At 37.0% G+C, this 18,426-nt stretch overlaps 1 protein-coding gene across 3 annotated transcripts in view; it reads right to left on the bottom strand.

The window, feature by feature from the left end:
- Positions 1-284: 284 nt before the first annotated feature.
- Positions 285-18,426, bottom strand: part of PTPRK (protein tyrosine phosphatase receptor type K) — a 569,167-nt gene continuing 551,025 nt past the window's right edge. For all 3 annotated transcript variants that reach the window (XM_047732848.1, XM_047732846.1, XM_047732844.1), the window contains 9 exons: positions 16,021-16,175; positions 12,955-13,090; positions 12,581-12,730; positions 11,552-11,725; positions 8,370-8,501; positions 8,107-8,232; positions 5,429-5,592; positions 4,557-4,692; positions 285-1,785 (listed from right to left, as the gene is read on the bottom strand). In XM_047732848.1, coding sequence (XP_047588804.1) covers positions 1,732-1,785; positions 4,557-4,692; positions 5,429-5,592; positions 8,107-8,232; positions 8,370-8,501; positions 11,552-11,725; positions 12,581-12,730; positions 12,955-13,090; positions 16,021-16,175 — 1,227 coding nt within the window. In that variant the 3' untranslated portion in view covers positions 285-1,731. The remainder of the gene's footprint in view (positions 1,786-4,556; positions 4,693-5,428; positions 5,593-8,106; positions 8,233-8,369; positions 8,502-11,551; positions 11,726-12,580; positions 12,731-12,954; positions 13,091-16,020; positions 16,176-18,426) is intronic.

Consider the following 18,426-nt stretch of genomic DNA (forward strand, 5'->3'; position numbering starts at 1 on the left):
CTACTTATTTTTCGTTTGCTATAAGAAGTATGAAAATGTATATTACATAAAAAGATAGCGATGTACATATATAGCAATTAAAAAAAATTACGTCAATCCTCTGGCCTCTTCCCCCCCTCCATTCACCTGGACTCGCTGATATTCAATTAAAAAAAAAAAGATACTAGCACTTGGAGATTCATTTTACTTTTAATAGAATTTTTGGGGTATACTACTATCAAGGAGAAGAGGCTATTTATTTGGGAATGAAGGCATGAAAATTAAGAGAAAATAGGTGCAAATAATTTTTGTAATTATAAAAACTTTATTTCACGCTTCCTTCAGTTAAATCTTTATAAGCACCATGTCATGTACTGGCAATCTAGGAGGAGAGGACTGGAATGCTTTAGTCAGTAACAAACTGCAAGCTGATGATGTGAAGTTACAGCTACAGGGAGCATCTGAACAAGACCACATTTAGAAAGATCCCTTGCCAATCCCATGACAATGCACAAACAGGAATCTGGCATCGATCTGTTCACACTTCCCATGGCTAGAACCCAGAGCTTGTGCATGTAAACATCCAAAGAAACACTCTATCATCCTGACAGTTTACAGTTTGCTGAAACTTGACTCTGAAAGCGTGAATGTTGCCATCTCGTTTTCTTGACCAGTGCTTGCTCATAGGCTGACAAAATCAATTCCTTTAAAATTTAAATGACGCTTAAAGGTGTGTTCAGCATTGCGTAAGTCATCAGCAAGGCCTTGGACTGTGTGCAGTTCTCAAGTATGATCACCAAACCATGATTTACCTAATGAAATTGTGAAAAATTACACATTTTCAGCAAAACGTTTGAATTTGGTCCTATATTAAAAGACCCAATTGCCAAGGTGTTTTACATAAATTTAATTCACGAGCATGTACACAAGAGAATCACTATAAAGAACATTGCTTCCTCATTTATGAATAAAAAGTTTATCCTCTACTTACACTAAAACATACAAAAAATAATCTACAAAAATCGTTTACAATTGATTTTAGTGAAAGAAAAAGCTTTCTTCAGAAAAAAAATGATCGTGTGGTGGTAGTATTTTAGCCATCAAAAAGGAATGTAAGTAACCAATAAATATAATGTGCTTTCTCCATATAGACATATTTACACTTGAGTCTTTGGCTTATGTTTTTGTTTTTTTTTCTTTTCCTAAAAAGAACTTTAAATGATCCAGCCATCATTGCACATCAAAAGAAAATAAGCCAGTTTATATATATTTATATATTTATATAGAGATCTGCTACACTGGAAACATATAAAAAATGAACTTTACTATGAATTTGCACAGCTTTTCATACTTCTGCTTAAAGGTTTAACATCTTTTATCTAAAAAAAGGGAGAAAAATGCCACATAGAAAGTATTAATTCATGCAACATGTGGTGTTGCCAGGCGAGAACCAGGCGAGAAAAAGCTGCGGATTCACTGTACAAACACTGATAAGCTCTCATTGGAATCTGTTCTTATTAAATATAATTCATGTGGCACGAAATGTTGATGCTTTCATACAGTAATAGAAACTAATTGAGTCCTTTTTATTAAGATACACAACTTCATAAGAAAAATACTTTCACTTCTCGAATGTAAAAGCCTCCCACCCCCCACATTAAAATCTTTCTGCACAACTGTAACAGGTACAATGGCTGCTGGCTCAACAGACGAACAGGATTCTGGGTGGATGCACTCTGAGGTCTCACCCAACTAAGAAGATTCCAGGTACTCCAAAGCGACATCATAGCAGAAACGGTACTGCTCCTGGAAGAGGCGAAAACGTAAGAGTTGAGAAAAGTTAAGAGAAAGGAGACTAACGCGAACCATCGCCACCAAATGAACACCCAGCCACCGCTTAAAATTATTCAAGAATTACCTATTAGTTTTCCTATATACAGAAGCTTAATTTCTGGGCATCCATGTTTTATGTTTGAGTCTAATGTTTCTGTTTAAGGAAAAGGAACTCGATCTAAAAAGATGTATTATCTTTGCCTCATATTTTCTATTAGTTTTTTGAAAATCTCCAGTATTTTTTTTATCCAGTTATAATAGTAAAAACCTGATAGCTACAGAAAAATTGCCCAGCATAGGAAAATAAAAGCTATCAGAAAAAGAGTTTCATAATTCTATTACTAGAAACAATTATTGGTAAAATACTGCCCGAGTTTTGTTCTAGTCCTTTTTAAGGCATGGTTGAAATAATTATTTTAGACCAAATATAATTACCCTCCCAGATTTGAGAATACAAGCTTATATTTTATTTTCCTTTAACACTGTTATGTTATCTTTTTCTTATGTTATTTAACATTTCTTTTCACACTACACAGAAGTCTAACATACAGATTTGACTATTAGATTGTTTTTATTTTTTCTTTGATAGAAATAAATGCTATAGTGAACATGTGCAAATGTTCTCTAAACTTCAGATAATTTTTCTTAGGAGGAAAAAGTCATTTTAAGCTGCCATTCACAATTTCAAGTTCTTAATTTTTGATACAGCTTTTCATTTGTCAGAGTATTTAAGTAAATTTTTAAAAAATGGTTAGTGGTTCTTAAGATTTTTTGAGCTTATTTATATCTGAAAATTTATTTCTGCTGTCTTTATATATTTAAGACAACTTGGTTGACAAGTTCAGCTAAAACTTCCTTTCCTCTATCTATGCATCTCCATTATTAAGAATTTAGAGAAAATCAGACTGTATTACAAGTTATGACTTATAATACGTCATTAAAAACTTCTCAACTCAGTCCAAGTGGGTAAAATTCAGGCTGGAATAAAGAACAGTCTAAAATGCATATTATTTCTAAAGAGAACTTCCAGGTGTCTCCAGCAATAAACCAGGGTAATAAAAAACTTCCCCAAGAGATCTTTATCAATCCTACCTTTAATTATCAAGTAGGTGTGATTTAAATTAGCCTACCACTGTGGCAAGTACATCTGAAGAGCCAAAAAGTGCTTGAAAACAGTTATGTCTCTTTAATCTGTCATTAGCAATTTTGTTTACACTCTAAATTTTCTTACCAAACTTGTCAGTTCAATTCAACAGCACACTAAACTCATCATTAACACTGATTAAACACAAATCAGAGGGTAGGAGTTCAGTCAGGATTAATGGGACATGAATGTAAACGTACACAGAAACTTTTTGGAAGGTTCTAGAATGGCTGAATTAGACCAGAGATTTTTTTTTCCCCCCGAAGTTATTGTAGGAAATCAGAGTTAAATTTGGAGGTAAAATTTGAATTCTGATGGAGAAGTGAGCCCACTGAAGAATTTAAGAAGACACGATCTTAGACACCGAGGCAGAGTTTACGTTAAGAAACCTTCAGACAGCCAAGAATCAAAAGACATAAACACTACATTCTGTAGGAAGACTTGAGAGTTCTACATAAAAAATCCTTCAGATCCACCCCCCTTTCTCTATCTCCACTGCCAGTACTCCAGTCAAAACCAACATCACCTTGTCCAGACAACAGCAATAAAACCTAAGGGATAAGCTGAAGAAGGGACGATTTGAGGGGGTCTGTAGAAGGGGAAAACGCCTGTTACCACTTGTAAAAGTGAAACGGTATAAATGTAACTTCAGATTTTGTCTCAGGAAGCAATGCACTTTTTGTGTGAACAATCCATGAGCAGGAAGTGGTAAGAATACTTTAAAGGTTTATTGAATTGCTCATTCTAGTTATCTGATCATCTTGATAATGTAGGGCAAGCAACAATTTTGCCTTGGTTTTTCTGGTTTACTTTTGTGTGAACATTAACTACACAGCTGCTCCTGACCTTATCCCACCATGTACATATGTGTAACCCACAGACATCTCTCTTTAGAAGTAAAATGTGCTCGAGGAGTTTAACTTTTCTTTCTTACTGTTCACACATCTCCACCCAGATGAGCTCCCACATACCCATTCCGATCAGCTCTCATTTTGTGAGCTGTGGTCTGATTTTATGAGCCCTGAAAATTCAGGTGGCACCATCTGAACCACTCACTCTATTTGTAAAAGCTGAAAACTGTCAATGATGACAGTTTAAAATTTATGATTTGACCAGAAGTGAAGAATTATAGGAAATGACTAAAATAAATTTAATTTGCCAGTTAAGGACAGACATTAGGTGCCTAAGTGCTGATATAACTTAGGAATATATCCGTTGGATGACTGCTTTACCAGTTAACCTAGATGCTTTAAGAAATTAAAAATAGATAAGAATAAAGACTAGAGAGTAGAATTTATTCTTATTATAGATCTATTTAGTGAAGCTTATTACAGCAGATATTTATGGTCTATCACAGGAAAAAACCCACAATTCTATACATTTCCCAAATCAAATGAAAATAGTTTTCATCACGAACATTTGTGATATGTGATTAGGATTCTGTGGGTAGAGAGAGATACTGAGCAGTTCATCAGTTCGGCAGGAAAGTCCCCACAAAGACTAACACATCTTATTCCCTTGGGTGTATGAAGTCAACCCAGTGAGTAGGTTAGGATTGTCTAATGTCTCTGCTCCCTTCATGCCTGAGACTCTGACTCACCGGGGCTTCCACCATGTTGGGCTTGCTGTTCCTCAGGGTCTTGACTGCATGGAACACGTCCACCACATTTTGCCGCTTCACCATTTCAACAACAATGCCTATAGCACAGAACATACCACTTCGCCCACCGCCATTTCTGGAAGCAAAGAAAGCCAGGGCATTTTTTTTTTAGAGAATTTTTTAAAAAGATTTTATTTATTTATTTAGTCAGAGAGAGAGAGCACAAGCAGGCAAAGTAGCAGGCAGAAGCAGAGAGAGAAGCAGGCTCCCTGCTGAGCAAGGATCCCGATGCAGGACTCGATGCCAGCACCCTGGGATCATGACCTGAGCTGAAGGCAGTGGCTTAACTGACTGAGCTACCCAGGTGTCCCAGCCAGGGCATTTAAAATGGCAGCTTTTGGTCACCAGAAGTCACACAATCTTATAAACTGAGGAAAGGAAAACATGATCTTTATTTTTTTTCCATTTTATATTAATTTTGCTTCATTTGTGTGCATGTATGTGTAGAGGGCAGAGTGCAAGGACACATGAGGATGATGTCAGCTCTGTAGCTTATGCTTAGGAACATTCTGGAGCCACCAGCTGCTGCAACTTTGATCCCCTGAAATTGTGGTATATTTGTACACTGTGTATGTTAGGAAAGTGGTTTTGAGTAGTGTTTGAGAGAGTTTAAATCATGTGACAACTATATAATAATCAATTTTGAAAAAATATGAAAATGAAAATTGGTAATTATAGAATCACGAGACAGGAAGATTATTTAAAATGCTATCGATGGAGATCCATAAGATCTTTAATGTGGAAAACATGAAGTCTAGTGAGGAAATGAGCACCAAAGCCCTAGCACTGCCAAGCTGAGGCACCATACTCACAGGCAGTGGATGATGGTTCGTCCCTCCCCTTCCTCGCACTCCTCCTGCCATTTTTCCACCTGCAGTATCAGTTTCAAAAATGACCGTTTGGAGCCTGGCACTTCTCGGTGAGAGGCCCACCCTAGATACTGAAACTGCTGTACCATCAGATAACCTTCTTGTGGCTGTAGAGGGAAAAGCATTTTTCTGTAAATAAGTTGGGACTAGAATTTTTACTAAAAAGTAAAGGTGCATAAAAGTTTATACCATGACATAAATGCCATTTATACCAGATTGAGTCTACATGGTAAGTCCAAAATACGTACATGCTAGTACAGAAACATTCTAAGTTATAGAACCAAGAAACATGAGAATTACCTTTACATAAGCTTCTCCCTTGCACCCCATATCCAATAATCAATCACACTTCTTAAATAACTTTCAAATCCTTTCTACTCTTTATCACTGCTGACATCATTGCATTGGCCCAATCACCAGTTATGATAATTGCTTCCTAGTTGATCTCCTTGAATAAACTTTGATCTCCTTCCAAATCTTTCTTACTGCAGCATCATGATTATTTTGAAATGCAAATATGATCTTCCCCTGCTTTAATGGCTTCCAAATGATCTTACATAAAATCCAAATTGCTGCAGTGGCTTAAAAATTCCTACATGATATGGCTCTGCTTCCTTCCCATTTAGCAAGTCATTTCTTGCCTGGGAACTTTGCACAAACTCTCCATTTGGCCTCGAAGATCTCCTTCTTGTTTGTGCCTCTTAATCTCAAATACAGTGACCAATTTGTCTTGGGCTTGCCTGGGGCTCTTCTGGTCTTTGAACTGAAATTTGTGTGTCCAAGGAAACCTCTCTGTTCTGTGAATACCAAGATAGTTGGTTCTCCCACCGCCCAAAAGCTCCTATGGTTTTCAAATTTTGCCTGAAAGATCACTACCCCAATGAATTCTCTAGTCACTCAGCTATGTCAGATAACCCAAACATTCTGGATTTTGTCTTTTGTCTAAAATTTCTTATATTTGTAAATAAATGATTATAGAATGAGTTGTTCAGTGCTTGTCTTCCCTGGTAAAATATAAATTCTTTCAGGAAGAGGAAATCTCTTTCTTTCTCCCCTAAACTCTGTATTGCTAGAACCTAGCAAAATACTGTGTCCAAAGAATAGTACTGTTGAGTGAATGAAGCAAAACATTAAGCCCCATATGAAAATGTAAGAAAGAATTTGCAATACATGAGCAAACTGTATCATAAGGCATTAGATCTGAATTTCCATATGGCAAGGGCTCACACATCACAAGGACCTACTGGTACAATACCCCAACTTCTCATTGGTGCATTTTAAATATCTCATGAAGTACAAGATATTAAGTAAGATTGGGAATAGAAAAAAAAAATCAAGCACTAATAAGAACCTGAACACCAAACATAGAGGAAGATAAATAAACAAATATGCTGACAAAAAAACAGATTTCAGTTTCCATCCTTAAAATATTCTTCATACAAACAGCTCAATAAAAAGACAAGTCTTACTTTCTTAGTTTAGCAGCTATGGTTTCTCAGCTAAAATATTACTAGAACCATAATGGAACAGATGTGCAGACATAATGAGATTCCATTTAAGTTAACATCTAAGATATGCATGAATATTATGACATGATTTGAAGTTATCTTTTTTTCCCACTGAAATGAGCGACAGAATTGGCAATGACTACATCCTCTGCTTATAGTTATACATATAGACTTATTAACCAGAAACACATATAGCTATTTTGATATGAAAACACCGAAACATGACAATCTGAATTACACACTTAAAATAATACACATACGTAAAGCTGCTGAACTAAAAACAGAGTAATTCTCTTTAAAAAGAGAGTAATCTCATGGAAGTTACTAACGATTTCTTTTCAAATTCTGCTTGCTATTTGGTTACGCAATCTAAACAGTTTTTATTAGCATTTTTTTTTTTTTTTTTTGCTTTTTTGGAGGAGAGACCCCAGACTTAATTTGTCATTTAGTGTAAAATATATGAAGACTCAAGGAAAGAAAGATTTCTGAGAAACACAGCTGCTGCTTTGCTCCTGGGAAAAGTGGTATCAGTGCTGGTTCTACAAATCTGGGCAGAGCCAGATACTGAAATGTGTAGGGAGATGAAATTATAGGTAGAAGGGGAATCAAAGATAGCTGTGATTTACCTTTTCTCCTCATGTGTGAGGTTCTCCCTTATATGCAACAGTGACATGGAACCTATCTATAATGGCTGATCTGACATATCCCTTCCTCCTGAGGTAAAGCTTTTTATTCATCATCATCATTATTATTATATCTCTATTTTTCAATTATATGCCTTTTCTGGGCTGGGTATCAATACTAATATCACATGTAGTTGACCTTGACCAAAGTCTACATATACGCAGAGACCAGGCTCAGACCATTGAACTCAGTTGAGTCAGTGCATCTGAATTTAGTAACTGACCAGGACACCCAGCTTCCTGCATTTCTGCTTTCCTATTTTTAGAATGTATTTTTCTTCTAATACTAAGATATAAGATGATTACTAGCTTTGGAACTGATTATGCAACACCTTAGTTCCACTCTTCCTGTTGTCTGATTGGAATTGTGCCCCAGCATGGTTATGATCAGTTGCTCTTGATCAGCTCAGGTAAAATATCAATGACTTACTCTTGTTAGATTGCATATCCTAAAAATCCGGTTTATCACATCACAATCCATTGAACAAGACATACATTCCACTTGGATAGGGCCATATCTTAACATCCCTTCCTCTGGCCAGTACTGAGGGCAGCCCTAGATGATGAATGTTTGGGAGGAAAAAAAAAGAGCATTATTTTTCTCTATTGAGGGTAGTATGAAGTGGACTTTACTTTTATTACTACTTTATTAAGTTGTCCATGAGTACACAAAAACAACTCATAGCCACTGACCTGGGATAAGTCGACTTCATTCAACATCACGATGGAGGTACAGCCATAATCATACACTAATCTCCAGAAGTCCTTCACAGTGTTTGGCAGGGGGTATTGTGTGACGATGAAAGCAGCTGGCTGCCTGTAACTCTGTGAAGAAACAAGGGAAGTGGGAAAACATGAGAACTTAAACCAAATGATAGTCATACAAGCCAATTCAAAACATTTCTGTGTAGGGCCAGGTGAGGTGAAGCAGCTCCACGTGGAGAGAGAGGCAGATGCTCCATAAGCCACGGAATAACAGATGTGGGTTGCTGGAATGTACTGGAGCTAGTAATGTGTCGATCCGATGGCAGGACTTCAAAGTCTCAGCAGCAGTTCAAGTCAAGACTTTAAGTTTTATTTTGTTGAGAAAAATAAACTTAGGACAAAAACAAAAGAAGAAACTCAAGAACTTCTCAAGGTTAAGATCCTCCATGAGGTGCCCATGGGCTCTTTCAGATTTTCAAAGCTAGTCAGAGAGGCTGAAGGCACAAAATTCCCCAGTGTATGTGTACATCCATCTGTATGTATCTATCTATCCACCCATCAAAATCTATCAACATATACATATATTATATATATTTATCTATATATTTTTATATATTTCATATATTATATATTTTATATGTATTATATACTTATATATTTCATATATGTGTGTGTGTGTATATATATATATATATATATATATATATATATATATATATATAAAACTGCTGGATTCTCTTCCATTTCAAATAAGAAAAACCACATATGCCTCAAACTTGTGTACTTTTATATTATATGGATATTATCAGCACATTCTGCTCATCTTGCAGGCCCATCCCAGTTTCCTGGACATTTCTAATGCATATTAATGGTCAGAATCACAGTTTCAATCACTTAAGATTTTTCTTAAACTAAAATGCACTTCTTGGTGAAGTGTATTCCCTCCACCAATAAAGGAATGGCTCCTTTTTTACCAAGTGCCCCTTGACTGGGACATGACACATTATCTCTACCCAGAAGTAGAGGGTATGCTCATCTGACCTGGGCAATCTGTCATTCTGCAGACGAATGATCTGTATTTCTATGTATTAAATAGTTTATAAAAAAAAACAACAACGAAAAGAAGATAGCTGCCTGAGATAGATTTCCTTCATGTGGATAAAAACTGTCAGTGATCCCCTAACTCATTTTTACCACACAACTCCTTAAAATCTTTCAAGTGTCTTAAATGTTAGTGTAGAACCGGATTCCCGAACATTGATCTTATCGCCATTTGGGAAATACCGCTAACCATGGCATTTAACTCCATGGAAGACCGTGGGATAAATCTGAGTGCTGACAGTTCAAATGGCTGCTTCTGAGTGACCTCAGGCCTCACAGAGTTACACCTGCATCTGAGGTGAGTGTCTCCTAAGAAAGGTATGAAGGCTCATCAAAAAGGTTCAGAAGAAATAAGTAAAATTTCCTTCTAATCACGTGTCTGTTCCATGGGAAGGTGAGCTCTTTACTCAGGTTTTGAGTCACAGGGGAGGGGAGATGGATAAGATGATGTGAGAGGACAGAGCTGTTTTCCTAAATCCTTCCTCTGTAAGGACAGGAGCACATCAGAGGCTTTGAAATCACAGAATCCTCAGCCTTACTTCCGAACTCTTCACAATCATGGCACAAGGGTGTATAACACTGAGGATGTTGCTAGAGGATAAGGGGAGCGGGGAGTGCTGACCAGTGAACCTTGTTCTTATAAGACAAACCAAACCTAACTTTTCTGAGGCCCCCAACTATACTATTGAATCTAGTGGATGGTCTCAATTATGAAATATATCTATGTTAAATCATAAGGAATTAAGCAGAGAGTAGAAAGAGGTAGAGAACAAGTTTCAGTCTTCATATTGACTAGAAAACAACCTGGAAATGAAGAAAAATTTGACAGCGATCGATGCCAAAGACAAAAAATGCCTCAGACATACACCTCATCAATCTCTTTCCTCATGGTATTTTCTCCTTCCCTTTTCCACACAGTCTTTTAAAACTCCAAATCTAGACTCAGAAACAAAAAGGTCTTGTGTGTTTTCTCTGTATTTAGTATATTTGTCTTTCCAGACAATTAAAATGGGAAGAAAAGATACAGTGAGGATCCAGTGTGATTTTAGTGGATATGATTAATGGTCAGGCAAGAAAGGGAACTTTTCACTTGAGCTTGTCTTTAGACTATTCTGCTCTGCAGCATAAAAGGAGCAAAGTAACTGACTAAAAGACTGGTATCAGAAGTAGAAAGTAGGCTTTCTAAGTCTTTAGCATCAGAATCTAATTTTGGAAAAAGCAATAGGAGCAATATTGCAGAAAGTTTCATTACTAGTCACACAGGAATGGACCCTGACTTCTAATTTCCCCTGGCTATGATTCCACAAATGAAAAGGCAAAACCTAGAAAAGTTTATAAATGAAGATGATGAGCTGTTTAAAAGGATTCTGAACCAGGAGAGCCTTTTGCTTCTTTCCAAGGTAACCCAGCAAGGTAGCCAAGGACTGACTTAAAACTCTCTCTCCGTGTTGTTCTGTCTATGGGAAGCTAATCTCCTAAGGAAGTACTCTACCTTTATACTTTGTGATGGCTGGAACGGGGCAAGACAGTTCTTTCATTAATGATGGATGTATTAACAGGTAGGTACCTGTTAATTGATGCTTTCTCCTAGCTGTTTATAAAGGATCTCTATTAATTACTGGCTGATAAAAACAAGTTAGCCATAAATTACTGGAACTTTAAAGGTCAGACATAAAGATTTCCCAAATTAACACAACTTCTATAAGATAAGGCATTATGTGGTTTTAAAAAATTCATTCCTCACTTAACATTCAAAATACACAAGCATGATTTTCTTTTCTGAAAATAACTGAGATGAAAAATATGACCTGTAAGGTATTTCCTGTACAGAATATCATAATTGACGATCAAGCTCCAAATTCACAATGGGGCCTAAAATTTATAGTTCCTAAGAATCCCTGCAGGGAAAATTCAAAATCATTCTCCGAGAAAAACTTGTATTTCAATAAAAATTTCCAATTTTCCTTCCTAGGCCCTTTTAATTTTCTTGAAAAGAAAACAAGCCAGTGTTCGTCACATTACGTAGCTTTTCACGACACTTTATACTAACAAAGACAGCAGTCTCTTACGTCCATAAGAGCAGCATTGATGTAGTTACTACTCTCCCCATCAATTGTAATTAAAAAAGGCAGACATCTGTCAGGTGGCAGCATGTCCATAAAACGATTCTTGTCATGATTCCTTGGCAGGCACGCTATACTGCAGTCTTCAGCTTGTAGTCGAGGGGTGACTGAATTTAAGGTCTAAAAAGAAAAGGGAACGTAGGTTAAAAGCAAGTGACCCATTTAATAGCATAAGGCAGATCCATCTAGGATCTGGGAGGCCAAGTACAAAGTGAAGGATCTGTACAAGGCAACGGCATTTGCCATGATGACAGGCTGATAGACTTTGTAGTTAAAGCTAATGAAGCCTGAGAAGTGACAAAGAAACAATACACACATTGTTCACTGTTTCCTAAAAGGAAAAGGGAAGCTGAAAACCATTGCTACCTGCAAAATGCAGTGTCTAACCAAAGAAAACAGAGTTAGAGTGGCCCATAACGATGACCCAACGTCAAAGTTGGAAACTATCATTTGTAGTAATGTTTTGCCGTGCCGTATTTGAAGACAGGCTGTAACATGCTAGAAAGAGCACTGCACAAAGGATCAAAATATGAGGTGCCCAGAGCTACTCATGACTTCATATTCACATATCTTCAGGGATGTCTTAAGGGCCGTGGAAACATTTGGGGTTATACAGGGACAATGTTTAGTACCAACTTCAGCTATTACTATTAATACGCTTGATTTCACATTGGACTGACACAGGTTAAAATCCATATGACTACATATAAATACACACAAATCACCAAGTTTGACTTTATGATACCTTTGTCCATACCCCTCCCTGAGTCTGAACTCATTTCAGATACAGCAGATATGAGCTCATTACAACAAAAATGACTCCATAATATGTAAAATGAAAGAGATAGGTATTATACTTAAAATAGGGTCAAAAATTATCAATTTGACTTGAAAGACCTTCCTTAGAGGAATTAATAATGCCCAGAACACACTGTAATAAGTTCCTCATAAGAAACTCTAGAAATAAGTAAATACCTGGAATTCATCTTTGAGATGTGAAGAGTTAGTCTGAGAGTCTATTCTAATCATATCAAAATATGCAGCTTTAAATTCGCAAACAGGTATGGCAGTTTCTCCACATAAACAGGCTTCTAGAATGGCATCATGAATAAAAATGTACTGTTCCTAAGAAAGAAAAAAAAACTATTTTAATAAAAATCCTCTGTCATCAAAGGTAGAGAATACAGAGAATTTTCTCTATATAGAAACGTTAATAATTATATCAATATTTTCCTATATGACTTGATGAGGTAATATTGATTCTATGTGAAAAACATTTACCATTTTTGATAAATGTTGGAAACCAACAACAACAAAAAAGAGGTCATTAGAGATAACAAGCAACATGCCTCTGTCTGGACCATATTGATACGACGAGATCTTAAGGCTTTGACACAGTTGTAGATGTCGACAACACCCTCTCTTTCAGCCATGTCCAGCATGATGTCGATCACAATGTAACAGCCAGTTCGTCCAGCACCAGCACTGAAATAAATTAAACAAATCTAAAGAAGTGCAAGACTTACGTTCTTGCAGTCTTATTAAATAAAGATCCTTTTCAGCTGTCAGGTGGAATCAAATTGATTTAACAAACTGCAAAGTGTAATTTTTATGTGTTATATAAACACTTATTTCATGTACAAATAACTTCAGGTAGAGTATTTGTTTTGGTGCAAAATGAAGACGGGAGCAGGAGTCTGAAATTGAAAAGATAGACTCTGTATATCAAACTGTGTTTTAAAAATAATGTACAGGGGCGCCTGGGTGGCTCAGTGGGTTAAGCCACTGCCTTCGGCTCAGGTCTTGATCTCAGGGTCCTGGGATCGAGTCCCGCATCGGGCTCTCTGCTCGGCAAGAAGCCTGCTTTCCTCTCTCTCTCTCTGCCTGCCTCTCCATCTACTTGTGATCTCTCTCTGTCAAATAAATAAAATCTTTAAAAAAAAAAAATAATGTATGTATGTTGTTCAAATTCCATAGCTCTCATACAGTCTTCATTCTCTGGCAACCTAGGGCACATGATTTCAAGCTCATAGAAGTGACAAAGGGGTGCATTTGGGTTTTACAATTTCACCTCAGAAATACTCTTACTCATATACTTCTGTGTCCTCGGGCAAAATGCAAGAATGCTGGCTTACTGTTTCCGTCTGACAGACTCTTGTACATGCCAAGGCAAAAAAAAAAAAAAAATTCCAAAACATTTACTGGGAAATCTGAGGAGTCAAAATTCAGAGGAAGTGTTAATTATGAGGGTGGGGAGGGAAATGGTTATCGGCAGGGAGGAGACCAACAGGAGAAAGAATATTTGAATGGGGATCTGAAGGAAAAATGAAAATGAACAGTTAGGTATAGAATATAATTCTTAAAGATTTTTTTTTTTTTTTTTTTTTATTTGACAGAGAGAGATCACAAGCAGGCAGAGAGGCAGGCAGAGAGAGAGGAGGAAGCAGGTTCTCCGCTGAGCAGAGAGCCCGATGGGGGGCTCGATCCCAGGACCCTGAGATCATGACCTGAGCCGAAGGCAGCAGCTTAACCTGCTGAGCCACCCAGGCGCCCCTAGAATATAATTCTTAACAGGTCACAAAGACAGCCACTATCTTACTGTATTTAATTCAGTCATTGAATCTTAATATACTACTGATTATTTTATCTTTTGGAAATGTTTCAATTTTTAAAAAATATTTGATTATTTACTTGAGAGAGAGAGAGTGTGATGGGGAGGGGCAGAGGGAGAGAATCTCAGAGACTCCCTGGTGAGCAGGGAGTGCAACGTGGAGCTCGATCTCAGGATCCCGAGATCACGACCTGAGCTGAAATCAAGAGTCAGATGCTTAACCGGCTGAGACACCAGGCATAAAAATTGGTGGTGCAAACAAGATATAGTTGGGATTTGGTGGGGGTGGGGGGATTTCACTTGGTAGTCAGCTTCCTCCTTTTTGTATATTCATGGATACCTGAGTATAAGTGAAAAATGACACTTCTGGGGGCGCCTGGGTGGCTCAGTGGGTTAAAGCCTCTGCCTTTGGCTCGGGTCATGATCTCAGGGTCCTGGGATCGAGCCCCACATCGGGCTCCCTGCTCGGTGGGGAGTCTGCTTCCCTCTCTCTCTCTGCCTGCCTCTCTGCCTACTTGTGATCTCTGTCAAATAAATAAATAAAATCTTTAAAAAAAAAAAAAGAAAAATGACACTTCTGTTCAAGAGAGTATCTGAGAATTTTGGAGCACTTCTGAAGCAGGCAATTCATAGGGGAGTAAACCTCTATGATAAGATCAAGACACTCCTGAATTGAAAACCTATTCATCTCATTTTCTAATGCATAGAGGGGCTATTAACATTATACTTTGTTGTCCAGATTTGGTCACTTCTCTCAAACACACTGTTCTTTAAGAAATTTAATTAAAAGATATTGTGGGTATCTCTCTCTTTTCCCTTTTTTTTTTTTTTTCTCCTTTTACCTACCATCTTCTCAATCACTGTTCCCAGGGTTTGAGACAGGAAGGTAATTTAAGAGTACATCAGATTTCCTGAAGAGGATTGAATTCAAGATTTTTTTTTCAGGGTACACAGTATCTGATCCTTATGGGATCCCTTATTTTTATGTCATTCTCTGGGCTGTTTTCCCTCTTCCACACATGGTCATTTAAATTCTGAATAGGTCGGATTTTCAGGGAAAAAAAAATAAGCTTAAGTACAACCTATTATGTAGCTTGGAGGGGACAGTATTTGAGAATGGTGTGCAGCATTTAGGAAAAGCTTTTCAGATTCAGTATACATTTTTCTGTTCACGTCTCCAAATGAGGCCATGTAATTTGCTTCTAGTGTCTCTGAATGCTTGTTTTAAGAGAAGTTTCTAATCAGAAGGAAGCCTGGATATAATGTTCACATTTTTCTGGCATATATTTGCTGGCTCTCACTGATGTAGTTTTCAAGGTCCTCTGATGGATGGCTTTTTTTTTTTTCTTAAATTCTTAAATAGCTGTTTTATAGCACAAATTCTTGCAATTTAGGCCATTTAGTAACTCTGTATGTCTCAAATTTAGTTTTAAAAGCTGGGCTTCTATGGGGAATTTACTAGATTGGCAAGAAATCTGTATTTTAACCTCCCATTCCATACAATATGGGATTTGCAAAAGTGATAAAAAAAACCACAAAAAACCCAGACACAGATGTTGCCACTAAAAGAGATTCCACACTCCCATTTGTGAACAACACTACACATATTAGGATGAATGTATTTATTTTTTAAGTTTCTATTTTATATCCTCCTTTGAGCTAACTTTTCTTTTTTTAAACCTTACCTGTAATATGATAAACCGGAACCTTGTAAGCATGCACTAGTTCTATGCTTGAAGGCCTTGTCTTCCCACTTTAAAGAAGCTGGCCATATACAGTCCAGTGTGTCCGGTCCAGTACTCACCTGCAGTGCACAACGATGGGGCCAGCACTGGGAGGGTTGGAGAACTTCACTCGCCGGATGAAGGAAAGGAGCCCCGTGGCATGGTAAGGTACTCCGTGGTCAGGCCAGCCGGTGAAATGGAACTGTTTCACTTCGCGGATCTCATTGTAGCCCCTCTGTGCAAACATGTAAACAAGCGTGTTCAAAAGTGCCCAAAGAAAGCCATTCAACACCAACCACAGGCACTAGACCTGGCTGCCAATGGAAAAAAAAAAAAAAAAAACAAACCCAAAAACAAAACAACAAAAAAACAAAGAATCTATCAAAGTTCAGGATCTTTCTGAAAGAGGATGCTGGCCTGACATGATTGGGGAGCTTACCTTATTGTCAGACACCTGCCAAAGAAAGAAAATTAGAAGTCTTGCTCAGTTCTGTAATTCTGTGTACATTTTTATTTACCTTGACAGTCTGTTCCTTACTTGGAATGACAACACATAAAATTATTAGGAGAAAAGGAAAAAAAAAATGGGAAAGCTAAAATGCTGTCCTCTGGACCCGAGGCACTGAGTTTTTGAGTGGTGCATAAAAGCAACTTTCTAGCTTCTCTCCTCAAAAAGATTTTAATGCCTTGCTTATCCATGTTGAAAATGGTTTTGAAGCCCAGCATGCAGGGATTTTCCAGGACAGAACTACTTTAGATTCTTTTGTAAAAAGAGCTGGCTAAACTTCTTCGGGCAAATGATTTTTCTTAATTCTGTGAAATAATGCAGCACCAAATATTATTTATAGTAACAAAAATACAAAATAAAAGGGAACCATCATTGTTATGCCTCTTTCCTACTGGGTTAATTTGATAGAACTTTTAAATGAACACTTCAAAGCTTTTGCCCTTTGGTTAAAGCAGCCTGTAGATTGTGTTAGCGCAGCTCAGAGAGCATAGATAGAATGCTACGGAGTTATTTTTAAGAATCCACATTTGTAACCCCTCAAACCCCACAATAATCTATATAATGCCAATGGCTCTGTGAGCTATCTGTGATATCTCCATCTCACTTGTTCAGTCAGAATAGTGAGAAACATGTCAGGAAATAAACGAACCAAATTGAGAAAGGTCAGATTCTGTCCTATATGGATAGACAACAAATAGCACCAGAAACCTGGAAACCAGTGATCAGGTCTTATTATTCTTTCTAGTTCCAGTTCCTACACAATACCCTATACAAAGTGGCACTCAACAGATAATTACAATAATGACAATGATAAACACTCTCATGGAATCATGCATAGAAAAATCACTTTTTTTTCTTTTAAAGATTTTATTTATTTATTTGACAGATAGAGAGATCACAAGTAGGCAGAGAGGCAGGCAGAGAGAGAGGGGGAAGCAGACTCCCTGCCGAGAGGAGAGTCCCATGTGGGTTTCAATCCCAGGACCCTGAGACCATGACCTGAGCTGAAGGCATAGGCCTAACCCACTGAGCCACCCAGATGCCCCGAAAAATCACTTTTTTTACTACTTTTCAAGCCAACTCCAGTGAGTAAGATCACAAATTTTTCCAAGACCTGATTTCAGACAATTACCTTACCTCCTCCATATTAATCCATTACTGGAGGTGCTTGCCATAAGGGCCTTGTTCTTTTTAGTAAACTTCAGTTAAAAGTTCTTTTTAATATCTGGTGAGGCACGTTCCTTTACTGCTCTTTCTATTTAAATCTTCCTGCATGATTTTCAAATATGTGATTAAAAAACCCACAAAAAACCCCAAACTACTCTGTTACAGTTTTAAATAGTAAGACAGATTAAAAATAAAAATCCAGTGATGTTCTAATTAGTATGACATTAACTACAGAAAGTGGTATTAACATAAAACATTCCCATTCTGGGCCATAGTGCATGTCTCTACTTACTGATTCACATCAGATTTTACGTTCTTTAATACACTTTTGAGGATTTAGTCACTTAGGACTTCTATCTTTGTTGAATCTATTCCTAAATACTTCAGAATTTTTTTTTTTATTACTGTGAAAGAGATTTCTTAACGTCTACTACTGCTTACTGCTAATATACAGAAAAGCTATCATTTATGAATATTTATCTTGAATTAGCCACTCCAATGATTAGTAGTTCCATTTTAAAATATTTCTAGTTTTCTTGGTATAAAATCACTTCTTGTTAAAATAATCTTATCTTTTCTAATAGTTAAGCAATTTATTCCTTTAGTTGTTTAGTTACTGTTGAATCACCTTTATCATGCTTAACTAGCCTCCTTATTTTCCTATTATAGATTATTTCTATAAATGTCTTTTAAGCAAAAATAAGTATATTACAGTATCTATTTATAAAGCCATATGCTTTTGGTCCTTTGACAAAGATGTGATGAAATGTTTGGCTAGATTTCCTACCACAGGTGTAATATCCTTGCATTC

Source organism: Lutra lutra, chromosome 6 (genome assembly GCF_902655055.1).
Source record: "Lutra lutra chromosome 6, mLutLut1.2, whole genome shotgun sequence".
Lineage (NCBI taxonomy): Eukaryota > Metazoa > Chordata > Mammalia > Carnivora > Mustelidae > Lutra > Lutra lutra.